General features: G+C 56.4%; 1 protein-coding gene across 1 annotated transcript in view; it reads right to left on the minus strand.

The window, feature by feature from the left end:
• The window catches only part of lyst (lysosomal trafficking regulator), a 60224-nt gene that overhangs the window by 11722 nt on the left and 26577 nt on the right, over positions 1 to 21925 (minus strand). Inside the window, exons 9-37 of the mRNA XM_062464553.1 lie at positions 21608 to 21704; positions 19696 to 19910; positions 19472 to 19538; positions 19208 to 19317; positions 17267 to 17603; positions 16168 to 16324; positions 15782 to 15955; positions 15409 to 15569; positions 14620 to 14810; positions 13419 to 13664; positions 12744 to 12917; positions 11790 to 11939; positions 11217 to 11354; positions 10897 to 11095; positions 10659 to 10787; positions 9494 to 9732; positions 8886 to 9274; positions 7198 to 7375; positions 6829 to 6998; positions 6296 to 6526; positions 4041 to 4207; positions 3691 to 3843; positions 3428 to 3589; positions 2365 to 2556; positions 2024 to 2250; positions 1613 to 1822; positions 609 to 785; positions 294 to 370; positions 1 to 110 (exon numbers count right to left, since the gene is read on the minus strand). The exon at positions 1 to 110 is cut by the window's left edge and continues 79 nt beyond it. Of these exons, the coding sequence (XP_062320537.1) occupies positions 1 to 110; positions 294 to 370; positions 609 to 785; positions 1613 to 1822; positions 2024 to 2250; positions 2365 to 2556; positions 3428 to 3589; positions 3691 to 3843; positions 4041 to 4207; positions 6296 to 6526; positions 6829 to 6998; positions 7198 to 7375; positions 8886 to 9274; positions 9494 to 9732; positions 10659 to 10787; positions 10897 to 11095; positions 11217 to 11354; positions 11790 to 11939; positions 12744 to 12917; positions 13419 to 13664; positions 14620 to 14810; positions 15409 to 15569; positions 15782 to 15955; positions 16168 to 16324; positions 17267 to 17603; positions 19208 to 19317; positions 19472 to 19538; positions 19696 to 19910; positions 21608 to 21704 (5227 nt within the window). The remainder of the gene's footprint in view (positions 111 to 293; positions 371 to 608; positions 786 to 1612; positions 1823 to 2023; positions 2251 to 2364; positions 2557 to 3427; positions 3590 to 3690; positions 3844 to 4040; positions 4208 to 6295; positions 6527 to 6828; positions 6999 to 7197; positions 7376 to 8885; positions 9275 to 9493; positions 9733 to 10658; positions 10788 to 10896; positions 11096 to 11216; positions 11355 to 11789; positions 11940 to 12743; positions 12918 to 13418; positions 13665 to 14619; positions 14811 to 15408; positions 15570 to 15781; positions 15956 to 16167; positions 16325 to 17266; positions 17604 to 19207; positions 19318 to 19471; positions 19539 to 19695; positions 19911 to 21607; positions 21705 to 21925) is intronic.

A 21925-nucleotide genomic window follows, 5' to 3' on the forward strand; every position in this document is an offset into this window, starting at 1 on the left:
GCAGGATGACCTTCTTCCTCTCCATGCCTTGCCGCAGGGACACGTTCTGCGTGATGTCCGCCGCGATCTTCGAGATGTCCTTGGACTTCCCGTCCAGCCGCTGAATGAGACTGGAGAGACAGAGAGGTGAGAACAGCCACAGAGGGAGGAGGACTGCATCGGATCTGACATAACGTCTGGTTTAGTTGACAGGAAAAGACACCCAGCACTAAGTCCTGTCCCCTTCTACTCCTTCTCAACCCATCGACCCCCTCTCCTCATCTCCCTTTCTCCCCCTCCTCTCCTCCTCTCACCCTTTCTGAGTGTTGGCCATCTTCTTTTCCCAAGCTGCTTTGCTGTTTTTTTCCTCTCCTTCGTACTTGTATTTCTCCTGGAGGAGGGGAGGGGAGGGGAGGAGAGGAGGAGGGGAGGAGAGGAGAGGAGAGGAGGAGGGGAGTAGAGGAGAGGAGAGGAGGAGAGGAGAAGAGTGAATCAGCTGTGTGACCAGACACTGTAGCTTCTACACCTGAAACTCCAGTCCTCCTGTGTGTGACGGAGGGGGAGGTGACAGCTCTACTGTCCCCGGCCTCGTCTGTCTCAGCAGGGCCAGTTGGAGGGAGAGATGGCACCTCTCGGATGGCCTTCAGCAGGTCCGGCTTGTGAGGGGCGCTGGGGGGGATACAGCGATGACCACACAGCTTGAGGGAGGTCATAAAGGCCCCGGCGTGCCCCTGGTCCTCCCTGCTCAGGCTGTCCTTGTGATCATGCAGCATCTCGTGCAGGAACAGAGCCAGTTTGGGGCCGTGCTGGGGGACACACAGTCACAAAAAGCAAAACAGATCCATTTATGGTTCTATCACATCACATTAACTACAGAGAGATTCCTTCCATATTCCTCCTCGTCTCCAGCACAGGCCTGGATCTGTCTGTAGCTTCTGATGGATCACTAAATGACAAGTGGACATACTGCAGTAAAAAGTAAATGATCAGAGTGTGTAACTCTGCTGTGGTTCCAGCGAGGGCTCATCCACACAAGCTTCCACCCAGGGGGGGGGGGGCTCCATGGCAACGCGAGGGTCTGGTGAGGAGCAGTCGTCTTCTTCTTCCCTGAGCCAAGGCAGCTGTCTGGAAACTCCACCAGACATGTGAAAGAGCCTGACACAACGGGATGTGCTCTCTCTACCTCCCTCTCTACCTCCCTCTCTACCTCCCTCTCTACCTCCCTCTCTACCTCCCTCTCTACCTCCCTCTCTACCTCCCTCCCTACCTCTCTCTCTACCTCCCTCTCTCTCTCTTTCTCCCTCCCTAGCTCTCTCTCTACCTCCCTCTCTCTCTCTTTCTCCCTCCCTACCTCTCTCTCTACCTCCCTCTCTACCTCCCTCTCTACCTCCCTCTCTACCTCCCTCCCTACCTCTCTCTCTACCTCCCTCTCTCTCTCTTTCTCCCTCCCTACCTCTCTCTCTACCTCCCTCTCTCTCTCTTTCTCCCTCCCTACCTCTCTCTCTACCTCCCTCTCTCTCTCTTTCTCCCTCCCTACCTCTCTCTCTACCTCCCTCTCTCTCTCTTTCTCCCTCCCTCCCTCAGACGCCCGCGTCAGACGGCGTCAGACAGGCTCCAGCGGGCTGTGTCTCACCTCCAGCCCCGGGCTGAGGCTCTCCCTGAGGATGTCCGGGTGGCTGGGGTCCAGAACAAAGTCCAGCGCCTCCTTCCTGTCTGCCAGCGGCCGCGTGGGACTGAGGGCGTGCACCAGGAGACGGCCGATCTGGACCCGGAACGTGTCGCGGCACGACCACAGGACCCGGCGCCACTGCTGGCGAGGAGCACCGCCCCGCCCGGCGCTGCCCTGAGGAGACACAAGCAGGACCGCAGGGTCAGGCAGGGCCGCTGGCGGCTCCTCCCACACAGGAATGGAGCCGCAGACTAGCGTACCGCCACACAAGCTGTTCCAGGACATCACGCATCACACGTGTTCCAAGTTCAAGTAGCTTTGTAATGTTGTTTCATCCAAACAGCTGGTGCAGTATGCAGTGAACCTCACACTGACCAGGCTGATCTTGATGGCCTCCATCATCAGCTTCAGGATCTCCTTTTGGAAGCTTCTCATGCTGGCGGGGGGGAGGGGGAAGGGCGGGGCGGGGGCGGAGCCGTTCTCCTCGTGTGGGTGGTCTCCGGGGTCGGGAGTGGGGGGCGGCTGGTCGGGGTCGGGAGTGGGGGGCGGCTGGTCGGGGGAGTCGGGGAAGGTCAGCAGGTCACAGAAGTCCTTGCTGACATCTGAAAGGAGAGGGAGAACACAGCTCGGTGGTTAGAGCTTTCCACTGCAGACCAAGAGGTCGCAGGTTCGAATCCGCCCCTCTGTATGTGGCTTTGGAGATGAGTGTGTCTTACTGTTGTAGATGAGTCTGTTGACGGCCAGGACCAGCAGCCTCTGCAGGCGCTGGATGAACTCGGTCTCGCTGGCTCTGATGGGGTTCTCCTGGCTCATCCTGCGCTGCATCAGGTGGCTCAGCTCATCACTGGCCACCGAGCGCATCCTCGTCAGCAGGGAGTCTGACTGGGCCAGGGAGAACCTGCGGCGGCCTGGGACACACACACACACACACACGCACACACACGCACACGCACGCACACGCACACACGCACACACGCGCACGCACGCGCACGCACACGCACACACACGCACACACACGCACACACACGCACACACACGCACACACGCACGCACACGCACGCACGCACGCACGCACACACACACACACACGCACACACACACACACGCACACACACACACACGCACACACACACACGCGCACACGCACGCACGCACGCACACATGCACGCACCCAGCCACGCACACACTCACACACACACACATGCACACACACGCACACACACACACGCACACACACGCACCCAGCCACACACATGCACGCAGTCATACACACACATATGCATATACATGCGCATACACACACACACACAAACAACAACACAGATACAATTAAATCAAATGACGAATTGGAAATATCAAAGGTTTTCCGTCAGGTGTTAGGACGTTTTGTCATCATTCACACATGCACGCATCTCGTGAGCAAAACCAGCTGTGAAAACCGTGAACTTTTAGGGGACGCTCTTTTGAAAAAAAAGTGCTCAAATGCCATGCATCTTTCCCTCACTTCACAACACATACGTCAAGACAGCATGTTTAATCAGCATCTGCAAAGACACTGATCCAAAAAAAGCAACACATGCCCACTTCTAGATGTAGAAATCTTCAAAGTGTTAGGTTAAAACCACACACAGGCACCAGTACTGGTGTGGGTACCGGGCAGGTTAACAACCAGCCTCTTCCTCGTGCAAGAGAGGCCCGGAGGAAGAGGGACAGGTTGGAGATCACCGCATAGGAGAAGACATGGGTCATGTTCTCTCCTGCTGTGTCCCGCCAGGCTACCTGGGTCTGAGACCAGCAGGAAGGAGGTGCTGCTGGAGGGGGAGGGGAGGGGGCTGTCCTGAGACAGGAAGCTGAAGGCGTGGGCTAGGGGGATCTGGCCGTACGAACAGTAGTGCTGTCTGGGGAGGCGGGGGATTATGGAGTCTTTCATGGCCATGGAACCTTTGTAGAGGGGCGGAGGGTGGAGACACAGGTGTACAGGTGAGTCTGCGGTGACAGGAATGTTTGCTGGCTGAACAGGCGAGTGACGGGCTGGCGCTCACCTGCGATGCTGCGGCGTTTGGGGTGGAGGGCGTGGTGGGGGGAGGGGGGCAGGTGCACAGAGCTGCTCAGAGGTTGGGGATCCTGATTGGCTGTGGTCTTGATGAACTCGATGGCTGATTGGAGGACGCGGAACTGCAGGGCTACGGCCATCTCTGCAGGAAGAACAGGAAGGATTTTTGTGAGCCCTTCGTTATGGTAAACACAATCTCTCACAGAGGCTGGATCATAAAGGGAGCCATGGTAGCAACCAGATGTAGCCTAGTACATCTAGTACTCTAGTCGTATAGTGTCTAGTCTCTGGTCTGAGAGGGGTGACCAGGCAAAATGGCCCCCTGGTTGCCAGGCCTACCCTGGGTGCGGGGCATCTTGCTGGTCTGCATGACCCCCAGCAGGGTGACCAAGTCCTCGATGATGCGAAAGTACTGCGACCCCGAGGAGCTGCAGGAGTGGATGGTGACGGCCACCAGCAGCTGCTGGATGTCCCCCACCAGCAGTCTGTAGTCGTGCAGGGGGATCCTGGATGAGAGAGCACAGCGTGAGGACAGAGACCAGAGGACAGAGACCAGAGGACAGAGACCAGAGGACAGAGACCAGAGGACAGAGACCAGAGGACAGAGACCAGAAGACAGAGACCAGAGGACAGAGGGCAGGGGGGAGAGGGAGGGAGGGCAGGGGGGAGGGAGGGAGGGCAGGGGGGAGAGGGAGGGAGGGCAGGGGGGAGAGGGAGGGAGGGCAGGGGGGAGGGAGGGCAGGGGGGAGGGAGGGCAGGGGGGAGAGGGAGGGAGGGCAGGGGGGAGAGGTAGGGTGGGCAGGGGGAGAGGAGGGAGGGCAGGGGGGAGAGGGAGGGAGGGCAGGGGGAGAGGGAGGGAGGGCAGGGGGAGGGGAGGGAGGGCAGGGGGAGGGAGGGCAGGGGGGAGGGAGGGCAGGGGGGAGGGAGGGCAGGGGGAGGGAGGGAGGGCAGGGGGGAGAGGGAGGGAGGCAGGGGGGAGGGAGGGCAGGGGGGAGGGAGGGCAGGGGGGAGAGGAGGGTGGGCAGGGGGGAGAGGGAGGGAGGGCAGGGGGGAGAGGAGGGACGGCAGGGGGGGAGAGGGAGGGAGGGCAGGGGAGAGAGGGAGGGAGGGCAGGGGGGAGAGAGGGAGGGAGGGCAGGGGGGGGAGGGAGGGCAGGGGGGAGAGGGAGGGAGGGCAGGGGGGAGAGGGAGGGAGGGCAGGGGGGAGGGAGGGCAGGGGGGAGAGGGAGGGAGGGCAGGGGGGAGAGGGAGGGAGGGCAGGGGGGAGAGGGAGGGTGGGCAGGGGGGAGAGGGAGGGAGGGCAGGGGGGAGAGGGAGGGAGGGCAGGGGGGAGAGGGAGGGAGGGCAGGGGGGAGAGGGAGGGTGGGCAGGGGGGAGAGGGAGGGAGGGCAGGGGGGAGAGGGAGGGAGGGCAGGGGGGAGGGAGGGCAGGGGGGAGGGAGGGCAGGGGGGAGAGGGAGGGAGGGCAGGGGGGAGAGGTAGGGTGGGCAGGGGGGAGAGGGAGGGAGGGCAGGGGGGAGAGGGAGGGAGGGCAGGGGGGAGAGGGAGGGAGGGCAGGGGGGAGGGAGGGCAGGGGGGAGGGAGGGCAGGGGGGAGGGAGGGCAGGGGGGAGGGAGGGCAGGGGGGAGGGAGGGAGGGCAGGGGGGAGAGGGAGGGAGGGCAGGGGGGAGGGAGGGCAGGGGGGAGGGAGGGCAGGGGGGAGAGGGAGGGAGGGCAGGGGGGAGGGAGGGAGGGCAGGGGGGAGGGAGGGCAGGGGGGAGGGAGGGCAGGGGGGAGAGGGAGGGAGGGCAGGGGGGAGAGGGAGGGAGGGCAGGGGGGAGAGGGAGGGAGGGCAGGGGGGAGAGGGAGGGTGGGCAGGGGGGAGGGAGGGTGGGCAGGGGGGAGAGGGAGGGTGGGCAGGGGGGAGAGGGAGGGAGGGCAGGGGGGAGAGGGAGGGAGGGCAGGGGGGAGAGGGAGGGAGGGCAGGGGGGAGAGGGAGGGAGGGCAGGGGGGAGGGAGGGCAGGGGGGAGGGAGGGCAGGGGGGAGAGGGAGGGAGGGCAGGGGGGAGAGGGAGGGAGGGCAGGGGGGAGAGGGAGGGTGGGCAGGGGGGAGAGGGAGGGAGGGCAGGGGGGAGGGAGGGCAGGGGGGAGAGGGAGGGAGGGCAGGGGGGAGAGGGAGGGAGGGCAGGGGGGAGAGGGAGGGAGGGCAGGGGGGAGAGGGAGGGTGGGCAGGGGGGAGAGGGAGGGAGGGCAGGGGGGAGAGGGAGGGAGGGCAGGGGGGAGAGGGAGGGTGGGCAGGGGGGAGAGGGAGGGAGGGCAGGGGGGAGAGGGAGGGAGGGCAGGGGGGAGGGAGGGAGGGCAGGGGGGAGGGAGGGAGGGCAGGGGGGAGGGAGGGCAGGGGGGAGAGGGAGGGAGGGCAGGGGGGAGGGAGGGTGGGCAGGGGGGAGAGGGAGGGTGGGCAGGGGGGAGAGGGAGGGAGGGCAGGGGGGAGAGGGAGGGAGGGCAGGGGGGAGAGGGAGGGAGGGCAGGGGGGAGAGGGAGGGAGGGCAGGGGGGAGAGGGAGGGAGGGCAGGGGGGAGAGCGAGGGAGGGCAGGGGGTCGTGGTGGTGTGTCGTACCCGGCCTCCATGCCGTTGAGGGTGGACAGCGTGTTGAAGAGCACGTAGAGCAGGCCGTGGTCCAGCAGGACGTCGGCCAGCTTGGGGCAGGCGTTGATGAGCTGCAGCAGCATGCACAGCACGTTGTGCACCAGCGCGTTCTCACACAGGGAGTTCTCTATCAGGCCCAGCACAGGGATAATGCAGCGCTTCCTGAAGGGAGAGATGCCCTCCATGTCCTCCAGGTCCAGGCTGGACAACGCAGGACAGACAGACACAGGACAGACAGACAGACACAGGACAGACAGACAGACACAGGACAGACAGACAGACACGTTATTAACCGTCACCAAACCACCAAATCAAACTACTACGACATGTATATAATGTATATATAATGTATATATAATGTATATATAATGTATATAATGTTTGTAGAGTGGTCTCTCAGCAGCAGGGTAAGAGCGTGAGGCCGCTTCGTCCCTGCAGGGGTCCCCGGGGACGACCCGAGCATCGCTCAGCAGACAGGATATCCTCTGTCCCACAGTACTTACTCCTCCTCCAGACCCACGGGGCGGCCGAACAGCATCTCCAGGAAGCACTCCAGCAGCCCCTGGCTGCCCTGGTGGAGGTACAGCTGGTTGGCCAACAGAGAGAAGCCGTGGTTCTTCAGGAACTTCTCTTTCTGCTCCTTGAAGGCTCGGCTGAAGTAGGCATCCAGCAACTGGAGGATGAGGATAAGAGGATCAGAATCCGGTTTATTGCCAAGTATGTTTTCACATTTAAGGAATTTGCTTTGGTAGGTTGGTGCATAACAATACAAGTCGTAAGTAGAAGTTGCTACATTCAGGTGTCCGTCTGATTGGCTATCATGTGACTCATCATCTCCCTGTCTAACAGGACGGTAGCGGTGGCCAGCTCACCTTCATCACCCCCTGCTGGATGAGGGGAGAGGAGTGGTTGACCAGGACGATGAGGGCCTCAGGCTGGATGAGTTTGTCCATCACCTCCTCCAGCATCAGGTCAGGCAGCAGCAGCAGCACTCCTCTCAGCAGGTCGTACAGTCCGCAGCACACCAGCACCAGGCAGTCCTCTGTACTCCTGGAACACAGTGGCTACTTAGTAAATATTCATGTTTCTAAAAGGTTGAGCTTCAGCAAGGGTGATAGGTGCATTACACATACAGGGAGAACAGAGAGCTCATATATAAACAACCGTGTCCTCTGTTATTAAAAAGCTGGATTTCTCGATCAGCTCTCTAGAACCGATATGGCCTGACAGCCTTATTGCACAAGACAGGATTTACAGGATTCAAGTCCAGGGGAGAGGAGCTAGACTCCAGGGGGGAGGAGCTAGACTCCAGGGGGGAGGAGCTAGACTCCAGGGGGGAGGAGCTAGACTCCAGGGGGGAGGAGCTAGACTCCAGGGGAGAGGAGCTAGACTCCAGGGGGGAGGAGCTAGACTCCAGGGGGGAGGAGCTAGACTCCAGGGGGGAGGAGCTAGACTCCAGGGGGGAGGAGCTAGACTCCAGGGGAGAGGAGCTAGACTCCAGGGGGGAGGAGCTAGACTCCAGGGGGGAGGAGCTAGAGTCCAGAAGGGAGGAGCTAGAGTCCAGGGGGGCGTAGCTAGAGTCCAGAGGGGAGGAGCTAGAGTCCAGGGGGGGAGGAGCTAGAGTCCAGAGGGGAGGAGCTAGAGTCCAGGGGGGAGGAGCTAGAGTCCAGGGGGGAAGCTAGAGTCCAGGGGGGAGGAGCTAGAGTCCAGAGGGGAGGAGCTAGAGTCCAGGGGGAGGAGCTAGAGTCCAGGGGGAGGAGCTAGAGTCCAGGGGGGAGGAGCTAGAGTGCATGACAGGGACCATGTGACCTGCAGATGTCTCGGGTGGCTTTGGAAACACAAAGATGAGCAAAGCGGATGAGGATGTAATTAGCCAATCGGCTTTACTGGAGGACAATGTTAAAACCTATGAACGAGAGCTTGATGATACTCGACAAGAGATCAGGGTGAACAGATGCTGCCGCAATTCGACGGAAACTCATTTCCACAGACGGTTCAAGAGACAACATTTAGCATAATCACTTATGTATGAATCAATATGCAAAACTGAACAAAGGATCTTCTGATTCTCTGTGTGTCTATTTTGATTTCACAAGAAGAGGGAGTCAGTTATATTAACCATGGCAGGACGGATGACGACTAAACTAACTGACCTTTGTGGTAGTGGAACTGAATCTTGGTCTGGGTTACTTAAGGATAGTCACAGTGCATGAGTCATACAAGGTCTTGAACTTTATGTCCACTTTCGTAGTATATTTGGACAGGTCTTTATTTATTTTTTACCTTTCAAAAAGTTTTCCCCACACACTAGACAAAAAAGGCACAAAAAGTTTAGTAAAAAAAAAAACATTTTTCCAAAATATTTTTGCAACCTTTCGAAAACATTTTCCCCAACACGTGTGAAACGTGTTTGAGAAAATATTTTTGTAACCTTTGGAAACTATTTTTCCACAACACAACATGTTTAAAACATTTTCTAATCTTTCTTTTGTTGACCTTTTTTTCAAAACTACTTTTTCAACCTTTCGAAACCCACCTACCTACCCCGTTTGATGCGTACCTGTCATTGGAGTCGGCCTTGCTGTGGGCCCGGTCGTAGCCGGGGGAATAGGTGTAGCTCTCCCAGTCCTCGGGGAGGCTGCTGCGGTCCCCCAGGCTGGGCCAGCGCCCCAGGGCCAGGGAGCCGTTCTGGGCAGGGAAGGCCAGGCCCAGGCTGGCCAGGTTGCTCTGGCTCCTCTGGAAGGACTGGATGCCCTTCAGGCTGTCGGGCCTCCGCGGGGCCTCGTCGCTGGCCCAGTCGAAGCGGTCCTCCTGCCCACCTACACTGCCCTCGGCCAGACTGCCCTCTGCCAGACTGCCCTCTGCCAGACTGTCCACCTCCGCCTCTTCCTCCACGCTGATGCGCGGCGTGTTCAGGCCTCGGACCTCACCCTGGCCCTCCCCCCTGCTCTCCCCAGCCTCCCCCCTGCTCTCCCCAGCCTCCCCCCTGCTCTCCCCAGCCTCCCCCCTGCTCTCCCCAGCCTCCCCCCTGCTCTCCCCAGCCTCCGCCCTGCTCTCCCCAGCCTCCGCCCTGCTCTCCCCAGCCTCCGCCCTGCTCTCCCCAGCCTCCGCCCTGCTCTTCCCAGCCTCCGCCCTGCTCTCCCCAGCCTCCGCCCTGCTCTCCCCTACCTCCCGGGAGTCACAGATGGTCTTTGCTGACTCACAGCTGCTCAGCAGAGGCTCATCTCCAGCGCTCCTCCTCAGGGTCTCTGTGCTGCCCAGCGCCGGCTGAGTGCCCAGTGTCCCCTCGGGCCCCCGGCCCCCCCGGGGGGACAGGGTAGGGGAGGAGTAGGGGGAGGGAGCCAGGCTTGGGGGCCGTAAGGACTGGTCCTCCCCCAGGTGCTCAGGAGAAGGGCCCTGGATCGCTCCTGTAACACAGGTAACACACAGATGAACCCTGGTCCTGTAACCCAGGTAACACACAGATGAACCCTGGTCCTGTAACACAGGTAACACACAGATGAACCCTGGTCCTGTAACCCAGGTAACACACAGATGAACCCTGGTCCTGTAACCCAGGTAACACACAGATGAACCCTGGTCCTGTAACACAGGTAACACACAGATGAACCCTGGTCCTGTAACCCAGGTAACACACAGATGAACCCTGGTCCTGTAACCCAGGTAACACACAGATGAACCCTGGTCCTGTAACCCAGGTAACACACAGATGAACCCTGGTCCTGTAACACAGGTAACACACAGATGAACCCTGGTCCTGTAACCCAGGTAACACACAGATGAACCCTGGTCCTGTAACCCAGGTAACACACAGATGAACCCTGGTCCTGTAACACAGGTAACACACAGATGAACCCTGGTCCTGTAACCCAGGTAACACACAGATGAACCCTGGTCCTGTAACACAGGTAACACACAGATGAACCCTGGTCCTGTAACCCAGGTATAGCCCTGAGTAATCCTTGCTGGATAAATAGCACAAATTCCTAGATTTCCATGTGACCATCAATAGACCTACATTGGCTCAAATCAAAGCTGTAACCTCTAAATCAAAACCTTGTTTAACAAGAATACTTTACCCGTAGACAGACAATGAAGTCCTCTCTATTACAGCTCTCAGCCGTAACAAAGAGATATCTGAGGATATTTCCAGTACTGGAGACTGATGACTTGCACATTTTTAAGCACCACTGACCTCTTTAGCAGTAATGCTATTAACTTGAGAAGGCTGGGTGCTGTTAGAATCTCAGTGGATTGGTGTGTTAGAGGAGACAGTGTGCTGGCCTGCTCAACATGGTGAGAGAGCAGCAGTACAGGGGGATTCACTAAGTACCTTCAGGGCCAGCCTCAGAGAAGACCATCGGGGACAGAGACATGACGGAGCTGCTGGTGGACTTGCCTCCACTACTGGAGTGTCTCAGGTACATGATGGACTGGACCTTCTCGTGGTACAGCTTACCATCTGGGTGAGAAGACACATGAGCAGGTATGATCCCATGTATCAACATGAGTTCATAGGAGGCGTTTCTGGGTGTTTAATAGGGCTGAGCGGTTGTGAATGAGCGTCTCACCGATGTGCAGGGAGAAGTAAAAGTTGGAGGGGGTGTGGCACACATAGGTGTTTGTGGGCGGGTGCACGGCCAACAGGAAGCTGTAGACCAGCCTGAGCAGGTCCAGATCTGGAGGAGAGCCCAGCACTTCCTGGATGATTTTGACAAACGACATGCACACTTCCTGTGGGATGGAGGTGAGGTGCTCGTCCCGATTCTCCTGAGGAGGAACAACACACACGCATGAGACGTCCGCTTCACGGTCACCACAGGGGGAGGAGCCGTGTGACAGGGAGTTCCCCTCCCGTCCTGGTGGGGGCGCTGGGGAGCTGCTCTCCTACCTGAAGCACCTGACAGGTGAGCAGGAAGCGCTGCACCACCTGGGCGTTGAGCAGCTGGCGGATGTTGAACACCTGCATGGGGTGATGCACCCTGATGAGGACCTCCAGAGCTGCCAGCAGGGTCTCCCACACGCCTCCCTGACACACACACACACAGAGTTCAGATGTTAGCTTTAGTATAAACCAGCTGTCGGTACCTGAGCCTTGTGTGGTGTGTGTGTATCTGAGCCTTGTGTGGTGTGTGTGTACCTGAGCCTTGTGTGGTGTGTGTGTGTGTACCTGAGCCTTGTGTGCGTGTGTGTGTGTGTGTGTGTACCTGAGCCTTGTGTGCGTGTGTGTGTGTGTGTGTGTACCTGAGCCTTGTGGTGTGTGTGTACCTGAGCCTTGTGTGCGTGTGTGTGTGTGTGTACCTGAGCCTTGTGGTGTGTGTGTGTGTGTGTGTGTACCTGAGCTTTGTGTGCGTGTGTGTGTGTGTACCTGAGCCTTGTGTGCGTGTGTGTGTGTGTACCTGAGCCTTGTGGTGTGTGTGTGTGTGTGTGTACCTGAGCCTTGTGTGTGTGTGTGTGTGTGTACCTGAGCCTTGGCCCAGATCTTCCAGTCCAGCAGCAGGTCTGCCAGCAGCCTGGTGTCCTGCACCACAGCGCAGGACTCGGCGTCCAGGCGGAAGTGTCCGTTCTCCCCCTGGATCAGGATGGGGCCACTGCAGCAGCCGTCCAGCAGGGTCTGCAGCGAGGGGGAGCACACACACTTTAACACAGGATAGTCTCTCTGCTCAATATGCCACCTTGGACAGCACTGGTCATGTATGAGACAGAGGGGGCCAGATACGCCCGGATTTACGATCTCCAGAAATGTCACCAACCGCACTCTCGATAGAGGGGATTGAGATTGGCAATGACAGGAGGAAAATCTATATTCTCCTCATGGAACACCGTTGAGCACTTATCACTGTCAACACAACTAACCCTTTCTACCCCACAGAGGACCTGTCTCTAGCAATCAGCCGGGGATATTTGTCATACTGTCCAACATCAGTGCAGGGGAGATGAATCAGATGATGGGTTCTCCGTTAGAGAGCACCTTACACTGACTACACCTCACGAGAGTCTCCAGATCTTGTCTATAGTATCCACACTGATGTAGGGTTAACAGACGGCTGTATCAGTGAGTGAGGAAAGCATGAAGGCGGTCACATGATGGCACTGAAACAAGCCAGTGTGAAGCTCTGTCTCTCCAGCTCTCGTCTGTCCCACGAGTCTTCAATGGTCCTGTCTAGACGTCCTGTCTAGCAGACAGATGTCCCCCGGGCTCTCAGCTCAGTTACAAGCAGGGCTCAGGTAACAGACGCATCAGTTCACACTGTCTCACAGCAGAAACACAGCCTTGTAAATAATCCTGCTGAGCAGGTATTGAGTGGGAACGTCAACACACGAACATGAACCACAATGAGTGTCAAGTCAGAAAGCTGGATTGGATTCAGCTGTGGTCGTCCTAACATCATATGAACATGAACTTGATGTGGTTCACCTTGAGCATGTGGTATCCCACAATGCACTTGGACTTGATGAGGACCTGGTGGATCATGGCGTAGCCGTGGCAACAGTCCATCTCGTGGATGCGGTGCTGGTTGAGTTTAGCCAGGGACAGCAGCACCTGGAGAGCCAGGGCCTGAGTCCTCTCACAGTCACTCAGCTCTACAGCCTGCAGGGGGGGGAGAGGGGAGAGGGGAGGAGGACTGTAAACTAATGACACAGAGATTAAAGCTTTCGGAAACTAACCCTAATTCTCAGATATTACCAAACATTCTATAACCCTGAGTTCTAATGCATGCTATAACCCTGAACTCTACAACATGCTATAACCGTGAACTCTACAACATGCTATAACCGTGAACTCTACAACATGCTATAACCCTGAACTCTACAACATGCTATAACCCTGAACTCTACAACATGCTATAACCGTGAACTCTACAACATGCTATAACCCTGAGCTCTACAACATGCTATAACCGTGAACTCTACAACATGCTATAACCCTGAGCTCTACAACATGCTATAACCCTGAACTCTACAACATGCTATAACCGTGAACTCAACAACATGCTATAACCCTGAGCTCTACAACATGCTATAACCCTGAGCTCTACAACATGCTATAACCCTGAGCTCTACCCATTAAGCTCCTCTCTGTTCATCGTACCCGGGCAAAGAGGAACACAAAGTTCCCGGTGCCTCCGATCTTGTGCAGGACGCTGTGCAGGCCCTGTGGCTGGGAGGGCAGCAGGCCACGCAGGCTCTGGGGGTCCAGAGAGGAGCTCTGCACCTCCTTACAGCTGAAGGGCCTCTGGGACGCCACCACCCTGGCCTGGCCCTTCATCCGGATCACCGGCTCGTAGATGGTGTAGCTCCTAGGACTGCTGGGGGCAAACACCACCGCCAGGCCCTCCTGCGTCCACACACACACACACACACACACACACACACACACACACACACACACACACACCACAATGATTAACAAAATGATTAACACACTCCTGTGAAGACACATTTACGATATTCTCTCTTTACTGGGTTAGGGTTAGGGTTACACAGACACCTCTAGAACCTTCTTCTGTGCTGACACACACACACACACACACATATTTAACTGTCACTGTTAAAATGTAAATGTAATCCATTAGATCACGGTTTGGTGGTTTCAGTCTAAAGATAGCCGTAATAAACCTGTCACTGCTAAAAGTCTTGTTATAGCAGCTTGATAAATAATGCATGATCCTGACACCAACCAATTCACGTGAGAATATTCTGCAGGTACTGTAATATTTAAATCCAAAAGAGATGCTATTTACATCACACACTCGAGCCACAAAGCTACTAGCGCACTGTCACATTATCTGTGGCTCTAGCTGAGCACTTGTGACACACAGGAAACAGATCAGAGGGGCAGGGAGAGGGGGGGCAGGGAGAGGGGGGCAGGGAGAGGGGGGGCAGGGAGAGAGGGGGCAGGGAGAGAGGGGGCAGGGAGAGAGGGGGCAAGGAGAGGGGGGGCAGGGATAGGGGGGCAGGGAGAGGGGGAGCAGGGAGAGGGGGGGCAGGGAGAGGGGGCCATGGATAGGGGGGCAGGGAGAGGGGGGGCAGGGAGAGGGGGGGCAGGGAGAGGGGGCCATGGATAGGGGGGCAGGGAGAGGGGGGGCAGGGAGAGGGGGCCATGGATAGGGGAGCAGGGAGAGGGGGGGCAGGGAGAGGGGGGGCAGGGATAGGGGGGCAGGGAGAACTAATTAAAGATAGCATCTCTGTAGAGCTAAAAGAAGGGCCGTTTTCAGAAAGAGGACAGGAAGTGTGTATGTCTGTGTGTGTGTGTGATGCTAATAAGCATTGAGGGCGACAGACGAGCTCACCACGAGGCTGGTCGTGTCCACGTCCTTGTTCTTCATCAGCAGCTCTCTCACCTGCTCGCACCTCAGCCCCTCCTGGGTCAGGTACTTAGAGAAGAGCCCCCGCGGCTGGCCGTACCTGCAGGGCATGATGGAGGTGAGGTCCGGCCCACTGGCGTACAGGTAGTACGCCTCCTCTGGACCGATCCTGGAGCCTGGGAGACATACACAGTTTAAACACACACACACATGGTTAGCGTAGCGAGCCAGCGAGGCTGGAATAATGACATCAGTCAGGTTCTGAGGCTGGTATGACTGGACACGGACCATCACAGCCAATCACAGACAACAGGCCGTTTTTGTATGCAGCGTTCCCCTGCTCTGGGAATGTGGAGAATCCACACACACACACACACACACACACACACACGTGTCCTCGTACACAGCAGCGTTGTCTGAATCACTAAATCAGAGAATGCAACTGGTGGAGCGATGCAGAACATTTGAAGGATGGTGAAGGCTGAAGGGAGGAGGAGTGAGGTGAAGGATGGTAAAAGCTGAAGGGAGGAGGAGTGAGGTGGTGTCTCAACCAGTAGAGAGCAACCTTGAGGCTATCAGAGAGTCGGCCTGACTGGCAGAGGGAGAGGAAGGAGCACGACGCAACAGAGACAGAGAGAGACAGAGAGTTAGAGAGAGAGAGAGTTAGAGAGAGAGAGAGAGAGAGAGAGAGAGTTAGAGAGAGAGAGAGAGAGAGAGAGAGAGAGAGAGTTAGAGAGAGAGACAGAGAGAGAGTCAGAGACAGGATCTTCGTACCGTTGAACAGCAGCACGGTGCCCATGTCCCAGGCTCCGCCCTGCCTGGACGGCGTCTCTGACGAGGCGATGCAGTGTCCCAGCAGGCAGAAGGTCTTGTTGCTGTCGGACGACAGGCTGGACTTCCTGGGCAGGGTGTAGTCCAGAGACACCTCACACTGCCTGTGGACGGACAGGACGTCGTGTTGGACATGAAAGCCACTCACACTGGACACACGTTTTACTAGTCATCCTAAATAAGACCTGTTGTGAACGACTCGCCTGGATAAACAGAGGCTCAATAAAACACTAAATAGGATGAAGTACTTAAAACGATGCATTTCATCATACGTGTTTGACTAGATGAAATCCCTCCCCTCCTCCTCCTCTCCTACCTGACCCCGCAGACCCAGAGTGCGAGGCTTCCGTGGATGTTCTTCTTGCCTTCAGGCTGTTGGCTGTATGTGATCCCCAGGTGCTGCCAGGGCCCCGGTCTGACCACGCCCGGCCCAGACTCCGCCTGCGCCAGCAGCCCTGCCTTCATCTCATCGTTAGGGTCGACGCACATCCTGACGACAGGACAGTCACCGTCACACACAGGAAGTCACACCACACAGACCACACCTTGTTTACGTCAGGTTAGTATGTTGGACAGTTTGTGTGTTACTGTCACTGTCAGACACTGCAATGCTTCCTACGTTAGTGGTCAGACAGTGTTAGTGGTCAGACAGTGCTTTGCACACCTGCCGTGTCTGAGCTCTCGGCCAGGTGTAGGACTCACCTGAAGGTGAGAGACCCAGAGGAGAGGTCAGCCCACACCTGCAGCATCAGGGCCTTGGAGCCCATGGACAGAACGTGCACCAGGCCCTCCTCCACCACTCTCTGCCCCGCCTGGGAGGCCCCCAGCTGGGGCTCGGCCGCCGTGGTCTTCCCCTCCTCTGGAGCACACGGAAGGAGAAACGACGAGATGTGAACACAGGCTGGAACACAGCATGCACCACACAGCAGACACAGCAGACACAGCAGACACCACACAGCAGACACAGCAAACACCACACAGCAGACACAGCAGGCACCACACAGCAGACACAGCAGACACCACACAGCAGACACAGCAGACACAGCAGGCACCACACAGCAGACACAGCAGACACAGCAGACACCACACAGCAGACACAGCAGGCACCACACAGCAGACACAGCAGACACCACACAGCAGACACCACACAGCAGACACAGCAGACACAGCAGGCACCACACAGCAGACACAGCAGACACAGCAGACACCACACAGCAGACACAGCAGGCACCACACAGCAGACACAGCAGACACCACACAGCAGACACAGCAGACACCACACAGCAGACACCACACAGCAGACACAGCAGACACAGCAGGCACCACACAGCAGACACCACACAGCAGACACCACACAGCAGACACAGCAGACACCACACAGCAGACACAGCAGACACAGCAGGCACCACACAGCAGACACAGCAGACACAGCAGACACCACACAGCAGACACAGCAGGCACCACACAGCAGACACAGCAGACACCACACAGCAGACACAGCAGACACCACACAGCAGACACCACACAGCAGACACAGCAGACACAGCAGGCACCACACAGCAGACACCACACAGCAGACACCACACAGCAGACACAGCAGACACAGCAGACACAGCAGGCACCACACAGCAGACACAGCAGGCACCACACAGCAGACACAGCAGACACAGCAGACACAGCAGACACCACACAGCAGACACCACACAGCAGACACAGCAGACACAGCAGACACAGCAGGCACCACACAGCAGACACAGCAGGCACCACACAGCAGACACAGCATCCTGACCCAGCATCTCACCCTTCTCTCCAGACCCCTCCTGTTCGCCAGGCGTGGCCGTCTTCAGCCACAGAGAGGCGCTGAAGCCACTGGCCATGTGAGGCCAGCAGTTCTGCCCCACTAGGGGCAGGTGCAGGGGGGCAACATGCCAGGGGGAGGAGAGCAGGTGACCCGGGGACGGCTTGCCCCTCCAGAGCAGCCCCCCTCCCCTGCCCCCCGCACCCCCGTTCTGCCGCCCCCCGGGGGACGAGCCCCCCGGCGCAGAGCTGCTGAGGATCATGGGAAAGGACAGGAAGTACAGAGGCTCCATGTCCACGTTGGCCTCCACGATCTGCAGAAGCCCCTTCAGCAGGACGTCCTGGAGCAGAGAGGAAGCATGGTTACCATGGAAACATAACCCCAACCCTTCAGCAGGGAGCATGGTTACCATGGAAACATAACCCTTACCCTTCATCAGGGAGCATGGTAACAGTACATGGTAACAGGGGGCCTGCAGTGAGCACAGCCACCTCACCTCTCTAAGATTTACATTTCTGATATTTAAATTCAGTTTAAACCCTTTACAAAGACGAGGCATATGAAAGGTGGTTTGCGTGTTTGTGTGGTAATATATCCTGACCAGAATGGGGGCTTATTATCACTACATTGTTAGAAATGCTTTAGACAGCCCATCCAGAGATGGTGTTGATGAAAGCAGAAGTGACCCTGGGCTGGAAACAGACGTAACCAAGACGACGTGTACAGTAGGCACAAAAGCCCACAGAGCCGGACAAACATCTAGGCCACACACACACACACACCACCACCAGCACACACACACACACACACACAAGTATGACCTGACCACCATGTTATTAATTCCCATATCACCAAACAAATTAAGGTGGAGAATATTGAAAACTGTGGACCTGCGTCACCAGGTCTGTCAGGTTATAAATAACCCTGTTCAGATCTAAAAAACAGCAAGCTTCCACATAGCAATTAACAACTACCTGAGTGTTAATAAGTTGCCTCGTCAAATTAATTCCCAACACTTTGGTGCTAATTGCTCAGCACTGTATGTGATGTTTATGAACAATGCCATGGGAGAGCTTGTGTGAGATCCAGCCCCCTACAGTACACATGATCTACACTACAGTACAGTACACATGATCTACACTACAGTACAGTACACATGATCTACACAGTACAGTACACATGATCTACACTACAGTACACATGATCTACACTACAGTACAGTACACATGATCTACACTACAGTACAGTACACATGATCTACAGTACACATGATCTGCACTACAGTACAGTACACATGATCTACACTACAGTACAGTACACATGATCTACACTACAGTACACATGATCTACACTGCAGTACACATGATCTACACTGCAGTACAGTACACATGATCTACACTACAGTACACATGATCTACACTGCAGTACACATGATCTACACTGCAGTACAGTACACATGATCTAGACTACACTGCAGTACATATGATCTAGACTACACTACAGTACACATGATCTACACTACAGTACACATGATCTACACTGCAGTACACATGATCTACACTACAGTACACATGATCTACACTGCAGTACACATGATCTACACTGCAGTACACATGATCTACACTGCAGTACAGTACACATGATCTACACTGCAGTACACATGATCTACACTGCAGTACACATGATCTACACTGCAGTACACATGATCTACACTACAGTACACATGATCTACACTGCAGCTCAGATGAGATGCTACACATCCAGCACTGGGATGGTTTCACCTAACAGGACACTGCACGGTGTGGGAGGGGCTATAGGATTGGGAAGGGCTGTGGAGTAGGAGGGGCTACACAAAGGGGAGTGGTTACTGAAGTGGGTGTGGCTACAGGAGTGGGAGTGGCTACATGAAGGGGAGTGGTTACTGAAGTGGGTGTGGCTACTTACGGTGGGAGGAGTCTTCTCCAGGAAGAGACATATCAATAGCGCCAGTTCTTCAGCTGTGATCCGTTTGCTCACCATGGCAACCAGCAGCTCAACTAGCAGGGCCTGGCAGTCTGGACAGACCATAAACAACACCCTCAGTTACCCAGACAACAGCACAGCATGCAGTATCCATGAAACATCATGAGAGAAGCAGCCTTGACCAACTCCACACCAACATGCTTAATCAAACCCTGGAGACACGGTATTAAAGTGGTGCAAACCCACCTGTATACGAGGAGTCCGATTGGGTGAGGATGGTGTGGAATCCAGTGAGGATGGTTTTAACTCCTCCCTGTTCAGAGTAGAGTAAGACTCAGTGATACAGTCTCCCTCTCAAGAGGGGAGGACAGACAGGGAGGTAGAAAGACAGGTAGACAGACAGGGAGGTAGAGAGACAGACAGGAAACAGAAATCTGTTCTCAGACCAGAGGACGGCTCGTCAGCCTCACCTGGTCGTAGAGCAGAGCAGCGTTGAGGGGGTTGGCGTGGACGGCTCCCAGGAGGCTGTGGAACACGTGCTTCATCACCTCCAGCTCAGGGGAGCCGGCGGCCAGTAGTTGCAGCTCCATGGTGCAGATCTCTGGGAAGAGCAGCACCCCGCGCCCAGGCCCCTCCGGAGGCCCTGGCTCACACTCCCCCAGCCCTGCACCCTCCACCTTCAGCCCTGGGAGGGGAACCAGAGACACCGGGGTGAGGGCTCAGAGCAACACTCAGAGTCCTCCGGAAAACAACAGAGTCAAGATCATCAAGCGATGAGCACGCTTCACATCCATGCACAGCTACGCTTCACCTCCTGCAGCATGTAGACAGTGTGTATACCAGCAGGCAGAACCCCCCTGCTCCTGAAGGCCTCCCTGCTCTACTGGCATCCCCCCTTGCTCCGGCCGGGTCTGGGTCCACCCCCCTCCGAGGGGCGGCTCGTAAACACGAGCGAGCCCTGAGCCCTGCTGGGGAGGGGCAGCATGGGAGCCTCCGTGATTTACAGGAGAGTTGCAGAGAAGACACTCACTGGGCTGCAGGGAGCACTTTTTATTAATGAAGCTCTCCATTTCACTTTCCCTGTCTCTTCCCTCTCTCCCTCCCTCCCTCCCTCCCTCCCCCTCACTCTCTCTCCCTCCCCTTCTCTTCATTTTTCCATCCCCTCCAACCCAATTTTTCCTTCTTACCAACATCGACTAAAACATTTACTGTAATCAAGTTTGGACAGGGAACCCAGGAAGATAAGACTACAGATTAAATAAATAATAAACACCCTGATCTGAAGCATTAGTCCTCAGCCTGTGTTTTCCCTTGATTTCAAAGCTGCTCTTTGAAACAGAAGCCTGAGGGAGGATGGGAGACTGGAGGGAGGAAGAGGAGGGAGGATGGGAGACTGGAGGGAGGAGGAGGAGGGAGGAGGGGAGACTGGAGGGAGGAGGAGGAGGGAGGATGGGAGACTGGAGGGAGGAGGAGGAGGGAGGATGGGAGACTGGAGGGAGGAGGAGGAGGGAGGATGGGAGACTGGAGGGAGGAGGAGGAGGGAGGAGGAGGAGGGAGGAGGGGAGACTGGAGGGAGGAGGAGGAGGGAGGAGGGGTGAGACCATGTTGAGCACCTGATTGACTTTGGATCAATATTGTACTCAACATCTCCTCTATGAAATCACTCTCTCTTCATCAATCTCTCTCCCCTTTCCTTACATTTGAAAACACGTGACCTTGGAGAAGATCGACATAAAACTGGTGAGGCTGCCACATACAGTGTATTTACAGTATCGGCCTGTGTTTGTGTGTGTTTGTGTGTGTCTGTGTGTGTCTCTGTGTGTGTGTGTGTCTGTGTGTGTGTGTGTGTGTGGGTCGGAAATAGCGACTGGAAAATACTACATGAGTCACAAGCCTGCTAATGAGGCCCCGGTTTGCACCGGTCTTACAGCGCGCTGACAGGAAAACAATGAGTGCATTCTGAGAGGAAGGAAATGTTAAAAGAGAGGTTGTCTCCACCCCCTGCCCCCCACATACACACACACACACACACACACACACGTGAGAGGGAGTCAGATCAGAGCCAGTGTGACCTGGCTGGTACAAGTCACCTACGAACGCAGAGTCCTGGGTTAGAATCCGACTAACCCTGCAAGTCTTCCCCTCAAGTCTCCCCCCCTCTCCTTTCCTGTCTCTTTCCAACTGCCCAGTTATTACAGCTGAAAAAAAAAACCAAAATATAATGAAAAAGTTAAGAAAGTCTATCTGTCCTAACTTCAGGATGGATCACCTCCGTCTCGGGAAAGACCCCGGCTCTCCCAGTTTCCCAGGGCTGTGTTGGTCTTTACTCTGGAGGTCAAGACAAATGGAGCCGGCCCTTCGATCCCCCAAGATCAGATTCACCAACATCAACAACCAGCAGACACAGAGCACCCGAGGAGGATGTGTAAACAGTGATCCCACACAGTCCTGATGATGAAGGATACAGCCCCAAGGTTGGCTGTGGGAACACAGCGCTGAGCAGAGAGAGTTAGAGGACTGTCTCAGAGGACTGTCTCAGAGGACTGTCTCAGAGGACTGTCTCAGTTAGAGGGCTGTCTCAGAGGACTGTCTCAGAGGACTGTCTCAGAGGACTGTCTCAGTTAGAGGGCTGTCTCAGAGGACTGTCTCAGAGGACTGTCTCAGAGGACTGTCTCAGAGGACTGTCTCAGAGGACTGTCT

This window comes from Osmerus eperlanus, chromosome 6, assembly GCF_963692335.1.
Source record: "Osmerus eperlanus chromosome 6, fOsmEpe2.1, whole genome shotgun sequence".
Classification (NCBI taxonomy): domain Eukaryota; kingdom Metazoa; phylum Chordata; class Actinopteri; order Osmeriformes; family Osmeridae; genus Osmerus; species Osmerus eperlanus.